This window comes from Gobio gobio (assembly GCF_949357685.1).
Source record: "Gobio gobio genome assembly, chromosome: 18".
Taxonomy (NCBI): Eukaryota; Metazoa; Chordata; class Actinopteri; order Cypriniformes; family Gobionidae; genus Gobio; species Gobio gobio.
This window is the reverse complement of record NC_137111.1, coordinates 337501-352500: the sequence shown is the minus strand read 5'-3', so window position 1 is coordinate 352500 and position 15000 is coordinate 337501. Positions and strand designations below refer to the sequence as shown.

The following is a 15000-nucleotide window of genomic DNA, read 5'->3' as shown; positions in this document are numbered from 1 at the left end:
AGAGGCGGAGTGGTGATGGACATCAGCCTCAGAGGAAGAAAGAGCAGATGTAGATTCATTCTGTCAGATCCTCTGTTGATATTTTTGAGATGGTTTAGTTTGGTTATGAATATTAATGCTCCACTGACGGCCGAGAGCGAAGGGCTGAGTTATACTGATCACCGTTATATTGATTATATTGATTATATTGAACAGTTATATTGAGTATATTGAGTTGTACGTTAGGGTTATTGTGTTGATATGATAATCTGTCTGATGAATGGAGCAGTGGAGCTGCACTGATGCTTGTGTTTGCGTTACAAAAAATAAAATGAAGCAAAAGTGTCTTTTGTCTCTTCTGTGACGTCTCCCACTGAAGCCCCTCAGAGCATTAGCTGAGGACCTGTGGCAGGAGGTGTGTGTGTGTGTGTGTGTGTGTGTGTGTGTGTGTGTGTGTGTGTGTGTGTGTGTGTGTGTGTGTGTGTGTGTGTGTGTGTGTGTGTGTGTGTGTGTGTGTGTGTGTGTGTGTGTGTGTGTGTGTGTGTGTGTGTGTTTCAGGAGGTGTGTGTGTGTTTCAGGAAGTGTGTGTGTCTGTGAGTGTGTGTGTGTGTGTGTGGGCATGTTTTTGTGAAATATCAGGACACAAATGTGTATAATGACATGGGCATTACAAAAAGAGGGTGAAATATGAGGACGTTCCCCATGTCCTCACTTTTCAAAATGCTTATAAATCACAGAACAAGTTTTTTTTTACAGAAAGTGAACTGCACAGTCTCCTGTGAGGGCTAGGTTTAGGGGCAGTGTGTGTGTGTGTGTGTGTGTGTGTGTGATGGGTAGGTTTAGGGGCTGTGTGTGTGTGTGTGTGTGTGTGTGTGTGTGTGTGTGTGTGTGTGTGTGTGTGTGTGTGTGTGTGTGTGTGTGTGTGTGTGTGTGTGTAGGTTTAGGGGCAGTGTAAGGGGATAGAAAATACGGTTTGTACGGTATAAAAACCATTACGCCTGTGGGAATGTCCTCACATTTCACAAAAACAAACGTGTGTGTGTGTGTGTGTGTGTGTGTGTGTGTGTGTGTGGTGTGAGAGCGCGGCTTGTCCGACATAGCAACAGTAACTAAAGTGGGCGGGTCTTTGCGAACGGTCAGTTAAGGCTAAAAGAACTGTTGCCAGACATTTAACATGCCAGAAACACATCAATCACTGCGATAATGATGCTTAAGTATTGGCTTCTTTAAATCCAAACGGCAACTTTTGGGGTTCAGGCAGTTCACACAGCTAATTACAAACCCTATACTCTAATGCTAACGGCTTTGGTCAGATTGAGCTCGCTGCTATCCTGTGGAGCAGTGGTTTCAAACTGCTTTAAGAGCGACCCTTTCTTTCTTTTTATGTGTTAGGGTTACATTTACATGCAGGTCAAGCAATACCTGTCTACAACGGGCTAAAGGCGCTTTGACTTCATTCTCCTTTAAACCACTAGATGGCACAAATGCAGCTCAGCACTTTTCTTAAAGGTCCCATGGCATGGCATTTTTCTATTATTTTATAATGTTTCCTGAGGTGTACTTATATTGTTAGTATGACTTTTACATCATAAAATGTCATAATTTAGAAATAAAAGGCATTTTTTCTATACTGCTGTTTGCCCTGTGGCTGAATGCCCTGCTTCAAGAGGCGTGTCTGCTGTGAGACTTCAGTAAAAACGCCCACTGTTGTGATTGGCTGACATCTTTGCATTTTAAATGAGCGGAGGGGGCGTGGTTTAACGAGGTCTACGAGGCACGAGCAGGCACGAGCTGCTGCCAGAGAGACGGATGGACCTGAGTTCACTTCACATCAGTTCTGTCAGTCTCAGATCAGTGAACTGTTGTAGTTACAGCATATACTTCAGGTTATTAGTCTATTTCTAGTCGGAGGGGCTGTCACTCATGTCAGAAAGTTAGTAACTTTAGTAAATTATGGATCAGCGCTGACTGGAGACGCGAACCCTTTAGAACGATTCAGTCCGATTTGGTGAACTGGTTCGGTTCACTAAAAAGAACTGGTTCAAAAGAATGATTCGTTCGCGAACCGGACATCACGGAGACGGAGCGATTGCTAACAAAGTTATTTATAGTAACTACTGAGTTGTGAGAGCGCTGTCAGTCAGCGCGAGTTTATTGTGTTTGTATCTGAGAGTTCTGAATAAACACGAGTCCCAGTCACACCGAGTCCTCTTCATCATTATTACCAACTTTGTAACACATGCAAAGTACCATTACAGCGAGATGAACGAGTTAAAAGTAAGTGTTGAGTATAGCATTATTTGTAAAATAAAAGCGTCAGTGACGCGCGTTGAGTACACAGCGCAAACAAAGACACAACAGCAGTAATCGAATGTAATCCAGTTTATTGTGGGGCTAGGCTGGCTAGCCCGGATATGCTCACGCTTACCCCCCTTCTGCTTAATCTCACGCCGCGTTTGGCTCCTCCGCTGTGGGCCAGATGCAGTACTGTGGGTCGGGGATGTTGAAGGCCGAGTCAGTGCAGCCCGAGCTTCGGCGTGTGTGAAGTTTATCTCTAAAGATCTGACTCTGCCGATGTTGAGCAGAAATTCATGACTGTATGCACATTTTAGAACCGATAGACGCGACGAGGACGTACAAAAACACTGACTCACAAGATAGAAAACACGAAAACACCGTTCTGTCTGGAGAGAGAGAGCTGCGTGTGCAGGAATAATAAATAATTAGCTACACATCAGAAATCACTGATCACAGATCAGAAGGAACTGAAAAAAGACTTCTGTTTTCATTTGTACATCCAAACACTGAGAAACTGCCAGCATTCACTCGTTCACAAGCAATGATCTCTCGAGGGCTTGCATGGGCGTGCCAGATTCTCTGGGCGGAGGAAAGGGAGGAAACCGTTCCTGCTTGGACGTCAAACCAGGAGACTTCAGGATTGGCTCGTCTGGCCTGTCATTTTCTCAAAGGCAGAGAAAGACAGCCAGAACTCGGGTTTACACCGATCAACATTTCTATCCACTTGGGGACAATATTCAGGCTAGGGGAACTCATATTAATGTTGAAAAACCTCATAAAATGATAATTTAATGCCATGGGACCTTTAACAACTGCTTTTGCTGATCCTTGATGTGAGCGCAACACAACGCTGATCCTGCACAGATCTGAAATCGCTTCATAGGGGCGCTAATGAACTGCTTAACGTTCAGGGGCCGGAGGCGGTTTGGGGCCCTTTAGAAGTTTGGACATGCTCTGACCTTTGTGCTTTTTTCAGTTGCTTATAATAATAATTATAATTTATTGTCATTGTTATAATACAACAAGATTACATTAGAGCATCGATCGACAGTGCAATTTCATGAAGTGCAAGAGATCAACAATAGCACATTTTATAAACAGGGCAAACGACATCTAGTGGACAGAGGAATAGTGTATATCCCATAATAACCCACAGTGACACGGGTGTCACAAACACTGGTGATTATCTGGAAAGGTCTTTTTAAAGCAATATCCCTAAATTTCAACCCAGGAAGTCCCTTAGTGACATATAAGGAACACCCAGGTTCAGTCATGTGACAATTTGTGCATTTTTTGTTGCCATGGCAACATTTCCAAAATGGTGGTCTGTCTGGTAAGCACATGTTGCAGTGTAAGCAAATTTTTTTATACGCTTGTTTTTGTTACTAAAGGTATGTTTCAACCCATGCAACAATTCTTACATTTTAATAACTTATCATAGATTACACTTAACCTGATTTTAATACATTTCTTAAACAAATTGATATAAAACAAGTTATGAAAATATTGTGGTGACATATATGTCACATCGGGCTGTTAACCTTACAACAGTTGGTGGAATTTTGATGTTATGTATTTGTCATATTAAGAAAAATATTAGTGAGCTGCTCAATTAATTTAGCAGATTCAATATTTGTTTTAGTGTTATATATTTTCTCTATGTTTTATATAAAATCTGGGACTCAGAAAAATGTTAACAGCACTGTTTAATATAATTGAAATATTGATTGGTATTGATCTGCGCATGATCTGCACCAAATGTCAGGAAATCATGCATACTTGGGAAAATGATAAAATGACATCCCATGGTGGCTGACAAAATGTTACGCAACTGTTTTCAGACTCTACTAGCATGTCTACATCTCACTGACAACAAAATCAGCAAGCAGGGGATAAGTGTTGGAAGATCCGTCTATGGCTTGATATGTTTTGGTAATATTTTTTTAATAATATGCATAATTTTGATAAATGTTGTGGAAAAGAAAAGAAACAGAAAAAAACTGCTATTTAGCACAAAAAATATTAAATGTTTTTTTTTTAAACTGAGAAATAAATGCCCAATGTGACATATATGTAACATACATTTTTTTTCATAAACGCCCAATGTCACATATGTGTAACATTACAGATCTCTCACAAGGAGGGGTTGTATTTCAAAAACAACTGCAGAAACATGTTACAAGTGGTCCATTAAGCCTGTTTTATATGCCCCATAATTTTCCTATAAGGATAAATTGGTCCGGGTTCTTATGGGATATGAGCTGAAGAATCACTATTGACCAGGAGGAATGAGTGTAAGTACGTGTGCTTCAGCAATGCAGTCCAGTTCTCGGATAATTGTTCATGTGATGGGAACTTGTCATTGTTGTATAATCTGCATAATAGCCGGATTAAGAGCGTAGAGGTGGAGAGGAGAGCAGTGCTGATTCAGCTGTCTCACTGCCCGCGGATAGAGCCTGCTGGACATTCTGGTGGTCCTGCCATCAAGAACCAGCCGTGAGCGGATGGAACCGGTCTCTCATGAATCATGATGTTGTGTGTCCTACACAGACAGTCGAGATCTCCGGGAGGACAGGCCCGATGATATTGCCAGCAGTTTTACAAAAGTCTACTATGAGTTCCTTTGTTTTTTTTACTTTAAGAACCAGGTTATGCTGTTTACACCACCCTGTCAGTTGTTCGATCTCCTCCTTGTATGCCGTCTCGTTTATTATGATCAGCGTTGTGTGGTCAGCAAATGTAAAGATGTGATAAGTGGGGAAGGAGGCAGTCGTGTGTGTAGAGGAGTGGACTGAGCACCCCTGAGGGCCACCAGGATTGATGTCTATGCTGTTAGAAACATGCTCGCCGATTTTCACACATTGAGAGCAGTTGGTTAAAAAGCCCAATTTCCAGTTCCATAATGACTTGTTCAGTCCAAGGTTACACAGTTTCAGCATGAGTGTATTTGGCCGTATTGTATTAAAAGCTGAACTAAAGTCAATGAAAAGTAGCCGTGCAGGTGTTTTTATGCTCTAGATGTTCCAAAAGTATGTGAAGCACAATAGCAATAGAATCCTCCGTTGATCTGTTCTCCTTGTATGCTAACTGGTCCAAAGCAGGAGGGAGGGCCTTTTTAAGTGTTTCATGACCAGCTGCTCCAGGCACTTTGCAGGGATCGATGTGAGTGCCTCAGGCCTATAATCATTCAGGGATTTGACATCGGCTTCCGTTCCAGTTAGAACATCTAACAGCAGAGCTGGACAGTAACTAAGTACATTTACTTGAGTACTTTACTTAAGTACACTTTTTGAGTATCTGTACTTTCCTTGAGTAGTAGTTTTTCTGGAAACTTATGACTTTTACTCCACTACATTTGAAATATGAATATTTTTTGAACACAAATCAATTGATGGCAAAATAGAAGGTGGCAGTTCCCAGATGCAATGCGCGTTGCATAGTCATACTTAAAAGTTAAAATTCAGAAGAGCAGACGTGGATAAGTCTGAAAAAGTGCGACGACACGAAAGTGCACACAGAAAGCTGCCTCTCAGACGCCAGATCACAAGTTGGGAATTTTAGTCTATTGAATCTACTAAAATCTTATTATAGTCAATTAAAACTAGACTAAAACTAAAACAATTCAGATGCCTAAAATGTTATAGTCAAAAGACTATGACTAAAACTAAATCAAAATTTGCTGTCAAAATGAACACTGGTATGTATGTATGGTTGGTCGAATGATTTATAGATTTACCCGCCAAGTCGCCAAGTCCTTTCAGAAATGTTTGTTACATAATCCTGTCAAATAAACACAATGTAGAAACCTTTCTTTTCTAGTATGATTTTGACTTTGATAAGAGCTTTTTGACTTTTAAGCAAGTATTTAAATGAGGTATGCTGGCATGTCAGAGCATGACTGGCTTAAACCACCATGATGGAACAGCGTGCATTCATACAACAATGCAACAATAATAAAATAATAATGCGTTTACTTTTACTTTTGATACTTAAGTACTTTTAAAAGCAAGTACTTCTGTACTTTTACTTAAGTACAAATCTATCTTTACAACTTTCACTTGTAATGGAGTAATACTGAACCAATAGTACTTTTACTTTTACTCAAGTAATGGAGTTGTGTAGTTTGTCCACCTCTGTCAAACAGGTTCTCCTCTCTCAGTGAAGCACCCACTGAGTACCTGTTGAGACTCTTTCACCTAGATATTATCATATAGAGACTGTGTCTGTTCCCCGAATTAACACATACAAAAAAACCATCAAAACCATTCAACAGTAAAAATGTAATTGATGTCCAACAAATAAACAACAGATATAATACAGATGAACAATTGATAAAGCTTGGGTTGCTGAATATTCAATCCCTTTCCCCAAAAGCGCTTATTGTTAATGATATTATTACAGATAATAATCTAGATGTGCTCTGTTTGACAGAAACCTGGCTAAAACCTGACGACTACATTACCTTAAATGAGTCCACCCCCCAAGATTATTGTTATAAACATGAGCCGCGTCTGAAAGGTAAAGGGGGAGGGGTCGCTGTAATTTATAATAATATCTTCAGTATTACTCAGAAGTCTAGTTTCAAATATAATTCCTTCGAAGTTTTGGTGCTTTATGTAACGCTATGTAGTGTACATGATAAAACCCGTTCAACATTTGTGTTAGCTACTGTATACAGGCCACCAGGGCATAATACAGACTTTATCAAAGAATTTGCTGATTTTCTATCAGAGTTAGTTCTGGCCGTAGATAAAGCACTAATTCTTGGTGATTTTAATATCCATGAAGACAACGGAAAAGACGCATTGGGATTAGCATTTAAAGACACACTAAACTCTATTGGAGTTAGGCAACACGTGTCAGGAGCCGCTCATCGCCATAATCATACTTTAGACCTAATATTGTCACATGGAATAAATGTTGATACCATTGAAATTCTGCAGCAGAGCGATGACATCTCAGATCATTACTTAGTATCATGTATACTTAATTTAGCTAAGGTTGCAAAGCTGCCCCCTCGCTTTAAAAATGGCAGGACAATCACTGCCGCTACTAAAGATTGCTTTTTAAATAATCTCCCTCATCAGTATCATCTGCTCAGCATCCCAGATAGTATAGAAGAACTCGATGTTGCAATAGAAACTATTGACTCTCTCTTTTCCAGTACTTTAGACACAGTTGCTCCTCTGCGCTTAAAGAAGATTAGAGAAAATAGTCCAACGCCGTGGTACAACGAGCACACACACACACACACTCACTCACACACACACACACACACACACACACACACACACACACACACTGCCCCTAAACCTACCCATCACACACACACACACACACACACACACACACACACACACACACACACACACACACACACACACGTCCACTATTACACTTCTTATTTCATTACATGTTGCCCCACGAACACATTAATATGCAAATTAGATAAAGAGTATAGAGACAGAGCGTATTTAGGCCACGCCCACACCGGGGGGGGGGGGGGGGGGGCAATCCAACGCTCTCCATTGACTTTTTTTTATAACAAAAAACAGAACAATGTCTAAAAGCTGATATGTGACAAGGTGTACAGCAAACAAGCTAAAAACACAGAAATAAGTTTTTATAAGCTGTCGACCCAAAAAAACGAGCGTTTAAGAAGATAAAAGTGGATACAGGCAATACGAAGTGAAGCTTCAGCAGAAGAATGGTCAATTTTGGGATCCTGACACTCAGTATGCCTCAATATGTCTGTGTGCAGTAAACATTTTGTCACTGTTAAGTCAAATATCAAAATGTCCTTTTTATATATTATATTTACTGTCGCTGATTACGTTCCCTCTAGTCGCCGTAGTTCTCAGTGTAATAAGACCCGCGCGCTCTGTCTCAATGGCCTGAATCCACTTTTTTGTACTTAAACGCTCGTTTTTTGGGTCAACAGCTTATAAAAACGTCTGGGTTTTTGCTTCTGGGTTTTGTTTAGCTTGTTTGCTGTACACCTTGTCACATATCAGCTTTTATACATTGTTCAGTTTTTTGTTATAAGTCCGAAATGACAAAAAGGCCGCTTCACGCAATGCAAAGTCAATGGAGAGCGTTTGATTGTTTCCCCCCCCCGGTGGGCGTGGCCTTCAGATTATGACGCGTGTCGCTCTGTCTCTTATTGAATGGGAAAACCCATGTAATGTAAATAAGATGACGCGTTGGGCCGTCCATGACGTAATCTACTGAATATTCATGAGCCACGCCCTTGCTCGGAACTGAGCAGCTGATCGTTTCATGTTCTGCGCGTCACCGCGTCTCCTCCTGCATCAGGAGCGCGCTCAGTCTCACTCACAGCTCACTCTCTGCGGATTCACTGAAGGACTCCAGCGCTCAGAACTCTAACAGAAGTAAGACTAACTTCCTGTTTACTTTCACTCTAAAGCAAAGGACGTCACTTTCAGTTTCTTATGAACGATCACACACTCGCACACGCACACACAACATAACACAACACTGATACACACACACACACACACACACACACACACACACACACACACACACACACACACACACACACACACACACACACACACACACTCACACTCACACTCATGATGTACAGTAACGCTCTTGTGTTCTCACAGGGTCAGGATGGTGAACTGCTGTGGACTCGTGTCAGAGAAAAATGAACCAGGTATAAACTCTCCCTCAAAATTACAGCAGTAGGTGCAGATCTTCTGGTGTGTGTGTGTGTGTGTGTGTGTGTGTGTGTGTGTGTGTGTGTGTGTGTGTGTGTGTGTGTGTGTGTGTGTGTGTGTGTGTGTGTGTGTGTGTGTGTGTGTGTGTGTGTGTGTGTGTGTGTGTGTGTGTGTCGGAGAGCTTTGGAGGGGCAGGTGCTCAAAGTATAAAAGGGAACAAGGCTTTAGATGAGTAAAGGTCTAATAAAGTTTATAGAAGACCATAGCAAGACTCATTTTAGCATTACCATTTGCTCCAATGGTGAAAGAGAGAATCCATTATTGCCTTTCTGTGATTTCCAATATATGAAAATACACCGATCAGGCATAACATTATGACCGGTGAAGTGAGTAACACTGATGATCTGTTAGTGGGTGGGACAGTGATGGAGTACTCGTCCTTATTCTCTGGACTGATGACTCGTACTTGGACTCGAGTCTCGAGGATATATAAAATCGCACTTGAGGATTCATCAAATTAATTACTTTGTTTCTGACAAAATAGGTTATCAAAATTTGATATAAGTTGTTACACTTTTCCTGTTTCGGGCTCCCAAGTCCGGCCGTGATCTATGTTTTCCCTCACAGACAGACACTGCTACCGCTCGCTCTCCTTGCTGGACCACACACTCACTGACTGACGTCACTCACTTTACGCCGCATTCTTGTGCATTATTCGCGGGCTAAATGTTGACATTTGTCGTGAAGTTCGCCTACACGGATTTTGCATCTAATGCTGAAAAGAGCAGCGCTAAATGTTGTGTGTGTAATCGCACAATTGAGGAAAAGACTGGGACAACTTCAAACTTGAACAGACATCTGTCACGGATGCACCCAGAAAAGTAAGTAAAATGGTTTCCATTGGCTAACATTAGCTTTAAAAAAAACTATTATTGCCTAATGCATATATGATAATAAACAGAGGAAGCTAGGGTTGGGCGATGTCTGCGGACAGTGAAGCGAATGTACAGTGACGTGACAATAACTGCCAGATTCAAACTGTGCCAAAGACAGACGCGCTCAGCGCTTAATCCCGCTTATGTTTATTTTAGATTTCAGATATTAAAATACATATAATTTATAGCAAAACAATACATTTATAGTTTGTAAAATACACAATAGTGTCTATAGAAGCAGCAATAAACAATCCTTTCAAATATATTTGCCGACATGACATACACTACAGGCCAAAAGTTTGGACACATTACTATTTGTAATGTTTTTGAAAGAAATTTCTTCTGCTCATCAAGCCTGGATTTATTTGATCAAAAATACAGGGGAAATTTTTTTTAATATTGTGATATATTATTACAATTTAAAATATTTGGTTTTCAATTTATTATACTTTAAATTATAATTTATTTCTGTGATGCAAAGCAGAATTTTCAGGATCATTACTCCAGTCTTCAGTGTCACATGATCCTTCAGAAATCATTCTAATATTCTGATTTATTATGAGTGTTGGAAACGAAATAAATGATAATTTAAAGTATAATAAATTGAAAACCAAATATTGTAAATTGTAATAATGTATCACAATATTAAAAAAATTTCTGTATTCTCGAACATGGGACTCGACTCGGACTCGAACTCAGGTAATGGTGACTCAACTTGGACTCGACTCGGAACACTGGGACTCGAGACTCGACTCGGAACACTGGGACTCGAGACTCGACTCGGAACACTGGGACTCGAGACTCGACTCGGACTCGACAGTTGGTGACTCGACTACAACACTGGGGTGGGATATATTAGGCAGCAAGTGAACATGTTGTCCTCAGAGTTGATGTGTTAGAAGCAGGAAAAATGGGCAAGAGTGAGGATTTGAGCGAGTTTGACAAGGGCCAGATTGTGACGGCTAGAGGACTGGGTCAGAGCATCTCCAAAACTGCAGCTCTTGTGGGCTGTTCCCGGTCTGCAGTGGCCAGTCTCTATCAGAAGTGAAGGACCAGTGGAGAACCGGCCACAGGGTCATGAAGGACCAGTGGAGAATCGGCCACAGGGTCATGGAGGACCAGTGGAGAACCGGCCACAGGGTCATGGAGGACCAGTGGAGAACCGGCCACAGGGTCATGGAGGACCAGTGGAGAACCGGCCACAGGGTCATGGAGGACCAGTGGAGAACCGGCCACAGGGTCATGAAGGACCAGTGGAGAACCGGCCACAGGGTCATGAAGGACCAGTGGAGAACCGGCCACAGGGTCATGAAGGACCAGTGGAGAACCGGCCACAGGGTCATGGAGGACCAGTGGAGAACCGGCCACAGGGTCATGGAGGACCAGTGGAGAACCGGCCACATGGTCATGGAGGACCAGTGGAGAACCGGCCACAGGGTCATGGAGGACCAGTGGAGAACCGGCCACAGGGTCATGGAGGACCAGTGGAGAACCGGCCACAGGGTCATGGAGGACCAGTGGAGAACCGGCCACAGGGTCATGAAGGACCAGTGGAGAACCGGCCACAGGGTCATGGAGGACCAGTGGAGAACCGGCCACAGGGTCATGGAGGACCAGTGGAGAACCGGCCACAGGGTCATGGAGGACCAGTGGAGAACCGGCCACAGGGTCATGGAGGACCAGTGGAGAACCGGCCACAGGGTCATGGAGGACCAGTGGAGAACCGGCCACAGCGTCATGGAGGACCAGTGGAGAACCGGCCACAGGGTCATGGAGGACCAGCGGAGAACCGGCCACAGGGTCATGGAGGACCAGCGGAGAACCGGCCACAGGGTCATGGAGGACCAGCGGAGAACCGGCCACAGGGTCATGGAGGACCAGCGGAGAACCGGCCACAGGGTCATGGAGGACCAGCGGAGAACCGGCCACAGGGTCATGGAGGACCAGCGGAGAACCGGCCACAGGGTCATGGAGGACCAGCGGAGAACCGGCCACAGGGTCATGGAGGACCAGCGGAGAACCGGCCACAGGGTCATGGAGGACCAGCGGAGAACCGGCCACAGGGTCATGGAGGACCAGCGGAGAACCGGCCACAGGGTCATGGAGGACCAGCGGAGAACCGGCCACAGGGTCATGGAGGACCAGCGGAGAACCGGCCACAGGGTCATGGAGGACCAGCGGAGAACCGGCCACAGGGTCATGGAGGACCAGCGGAGAACCGGCCACAGGGTCATGGAGGACCAGCGGAGAACCGGCCACAGGGTCATGGAGGACCAGCGGAGAACCGGCCACAGGGTCATGGAGGACCAGCGGAGAACCGGCCACAGGGTCATGGAGGACCAGCGGAGAACCGGCCACAGGGTCATGGAGGACCAGCGGAGAACCGGCCACAGGGTCATGGAGGACCAGCGGAGAACCGGCCACAGGGTCATGGAGGACCAGCGGAGAACCGGCCACAGGGTCATGGAGGACCAGCGGAGAACCGGCCACAGGGTCATGGAGGACCAGCGGAGAACCGGCCACAGGGTCATGGAGGACCAGCGGAGAACCGGCCACAGGGTCATGGAGGACCAGCGGAGAACCGGCCACAGGGTCATGGAGGACCAGCGGAGAACCGGCCACAGGGTCATGGAGGACCAGCGGAGAACCGGCCACAGGGTCATGGAGGACCAGCGGAGAACCGGCCACAGGGTCATGGAGGACCAGCGGAGAACCGGCCACAGGGTCATGGAGGACCAGCGGAGAACCGGCCACAGGGTCATGGAGGACCAGCGGAGAACCGGCCACAGGGTCATGGAGGACCAGCGGAGAACCGGCCACAGGGTCATGGAGGACCAGCGGAGAACCGGCCACAGGGTCATGGAGGACCAGCGGAGAACCGGCCACAGGGTCATGGAGGACCAGCGGAGAACCGGCCACAGGGTCATGGAGGACCAGCGGAGAACCGGCCACAGGGTCATGGAGGACCAGCGGAGAACCGGCCACAGGGTCATGGAGGACCAGCGGAGAACCGGCCACAGGGTCATGGAGGACCAGCGGAGAACCGGCCACAGGGTCATGGAGGACCAGCGGAGAACCGGCCACAGGGTCATGGAGGACCAGCGGAGAACCGGCCACAGGGTCATGGAGGACCAGCGGAGAACCGGCCACAGGGTCATGGAGGACCAGCGGAGAACCGGCCACAGGGTCATGGAGGACCAGCGGAGAACCGGCCACAGGGTCATGGAGGGCCAGCGGAGAACCGGCCACAGGGTCATGGAGGACCAGCGGAGAACCGGCCACAGGGTCATGGAGGACCAGCGGAGAACCGGCCACAGGGTCATGGAGGACCAGTGGAGAACCGGCCAGATTTACTCTCCAGACAGAATTACAGATGGGGGAATGCAAACTCCACCCAGAAGTAGTCAAGCAGATCTGGACCAGATTTTGACATGACCAGACATGACTAATGTCCTCATACATGGCCCAAGATGCGCCTGTATGCCTTCCCTCCAGTCTCTCTGCTCCCGGGAGTTCTAGCCAGGGTTCGCCAACAAGGGTCTTGCCTCTTCTTGATAGCACTGCGTTGGCCGAACAGAGTGTGGTTCTCGGAGATAGTGTCTCTCCTCAACGGCTCGCTGTGGGCGATTCCAGCGAGGAGGGACCTTCTGTCTCAGGCAGAGGGCACGATATCTCACCCCAGGCCTGACCTGTGGAACTTTCATGTTTGGCCCCTGATGGGCACCAACTGAGGGACACTGGGCTTTCGCCTGTAGTTATTGAGACCATCATAAGTGCTAGGGCTCCCTCCTCTTGGAAAGTGTATGCCAATAAATGGGGGGTCTTTGAAAGGTGGTGTGCAACACATAATGCAGACCCAGTCAATTGCCAGGTTGCTTCAGTTCTGGATTTTCTGCAGGAAAAGTTGTCAGCAGGCTCCGCCACTCTCAGGGTTTATGGGGCCGCACTTTCGGCTTGCCACGCCTTGATTGACGGTTTGCCACTCGGGAGACATCCTCTGCTGGCTCGCTTCATTCGTGGGGCCGGGCAGTTGAGGCCCCCGGTAAGAACCAAGATCCCTTCATGGGACTTAGCTATAGCCCTCGAGGGTCTGGTGGAGACCCCCTTTGATCCTCTAGAGTCAGTGTCTGACAAACTTCTGACCCTAAAGATGTTTTTTCTTGTGGCTATAACTTCCTTAAAAAGTATTGGGGATATGCAGGCTCTATCAATATCGCCATCCTGCTTAGACTTTGCCCCAGGCTTGGTGGAAGTAATTTTGCATCCTCAACTGCCTAAGGTTCCTTTCTCGACTGTACATCCTGTCACTCTTGAAACCTTCTGCCCTCCGCCGTTCACAATGCCGGATCAGGAGAAACTTCATAGAAAAGTCCAGTTTGTGCTCTTCCGGCCTGCGGCATAAGTCAGAGCAGCTGCTTGTTTGCCATGGGGGCCGTAACAGAGGTTCTGCCGCCACCAAACAAACGATGTCACACTGGGTCAGGGATGCTATTGCTCTTGCCTATGAGGCGTGCGGGCAAGCTTCTCCTATAGGGTTAAGGGCTCACTCCACCAGGGGACTCGCCTCTTCTACTGCGTTAGCAAGGGGTGTCCCCTTAAAAAGTGTTTGTGATGCGGTAGGTTGGTCCTCTCCGCACACATTCATAAGATTTTATAGCTTGGATGCTCATGCCACTCTAATGTCCTTGATTCGACATTGACATCGACATCGACAAACTAGTGTCTGAGGCTTCTTGCAATCATGTGCACACCTACACAACCTTAGGGGTCCAGACACCATCAAACATGGGGCCGTGGGTATTCTCGTTCCCATTAGCGCTAAGCAGCGCAGCATTGAGTGTAGCTTTCGAAAGGGAACGGTGCGGGTTACTTGACTGTAACCCTGTTCCTTGATAAAGCGGAACGAGATGCTGTGCTAATGATGTCCCAGGACTGTTCTTCAACAAAAAAGACCTGAAGGCTAGCAGCTGGGGCTCATCTATTAATGACGTCACCAGACGACGCTATAATACCTCTGGGTCAATTTCATTGACGTGTTAAACACACTTTTTCACAGCTGGTCGTGATAAGACACTTCCCATTAGCGCTAAGAAGTGCAGCAT

At 45.8% G+C, this 15000-nt stretch overlaps 2 protein-coding genes across 3 annotated transcripts in view; both read left to right on the top strand.

Annotated features, from left to right (window-relative positions):
- Positions 1-130, top strand: part of gtf2a1l (general transcription factor IIA, 1-like) — a gene marked incomplete at its 5' end in the record, with an annotated part of 53234 nt that extends 53104 nt beyond the window's left edge. The window contains one exon of the mRNA XM_079842320.1: positions 1-130. This exon is cut by the window's left edge and continues 92 nt beyond it. Within this exon, the coding sequence (XP_079698446.1) occupies positions 1-16 (16 nt within the window). The 3' untranslated portion in view covers positions 17-130.
- An 8399-nt stretch (positions 131-8529) lies between these two features.
- The window catches only part of LOC307141907 (von Willebrand factor A domain-containing protein 5A-like), a 24064-nt gene continuing 17593 nt past the window's right edge, over positions 8530-15000 (top strand). The window contains exons 1-2 of one of the 2 annotated variants that reach the window (XM_079842381.1): positions 8530-8669; positions 8910-8959. In XM_079842381.1, coding sequence (XP_079698507.1) covers positions 8917-8959 — 43 coding nt within the window. In that variant the 5' untranslated portion in view covers positions 8530-8669; positions 8910-8916. The remainder of the gene's footprint in view (positions 8670-8909; positions 8960-15000) is intronic. The other variant, XM_079842382.1, reaches the window with a different exon arrangement.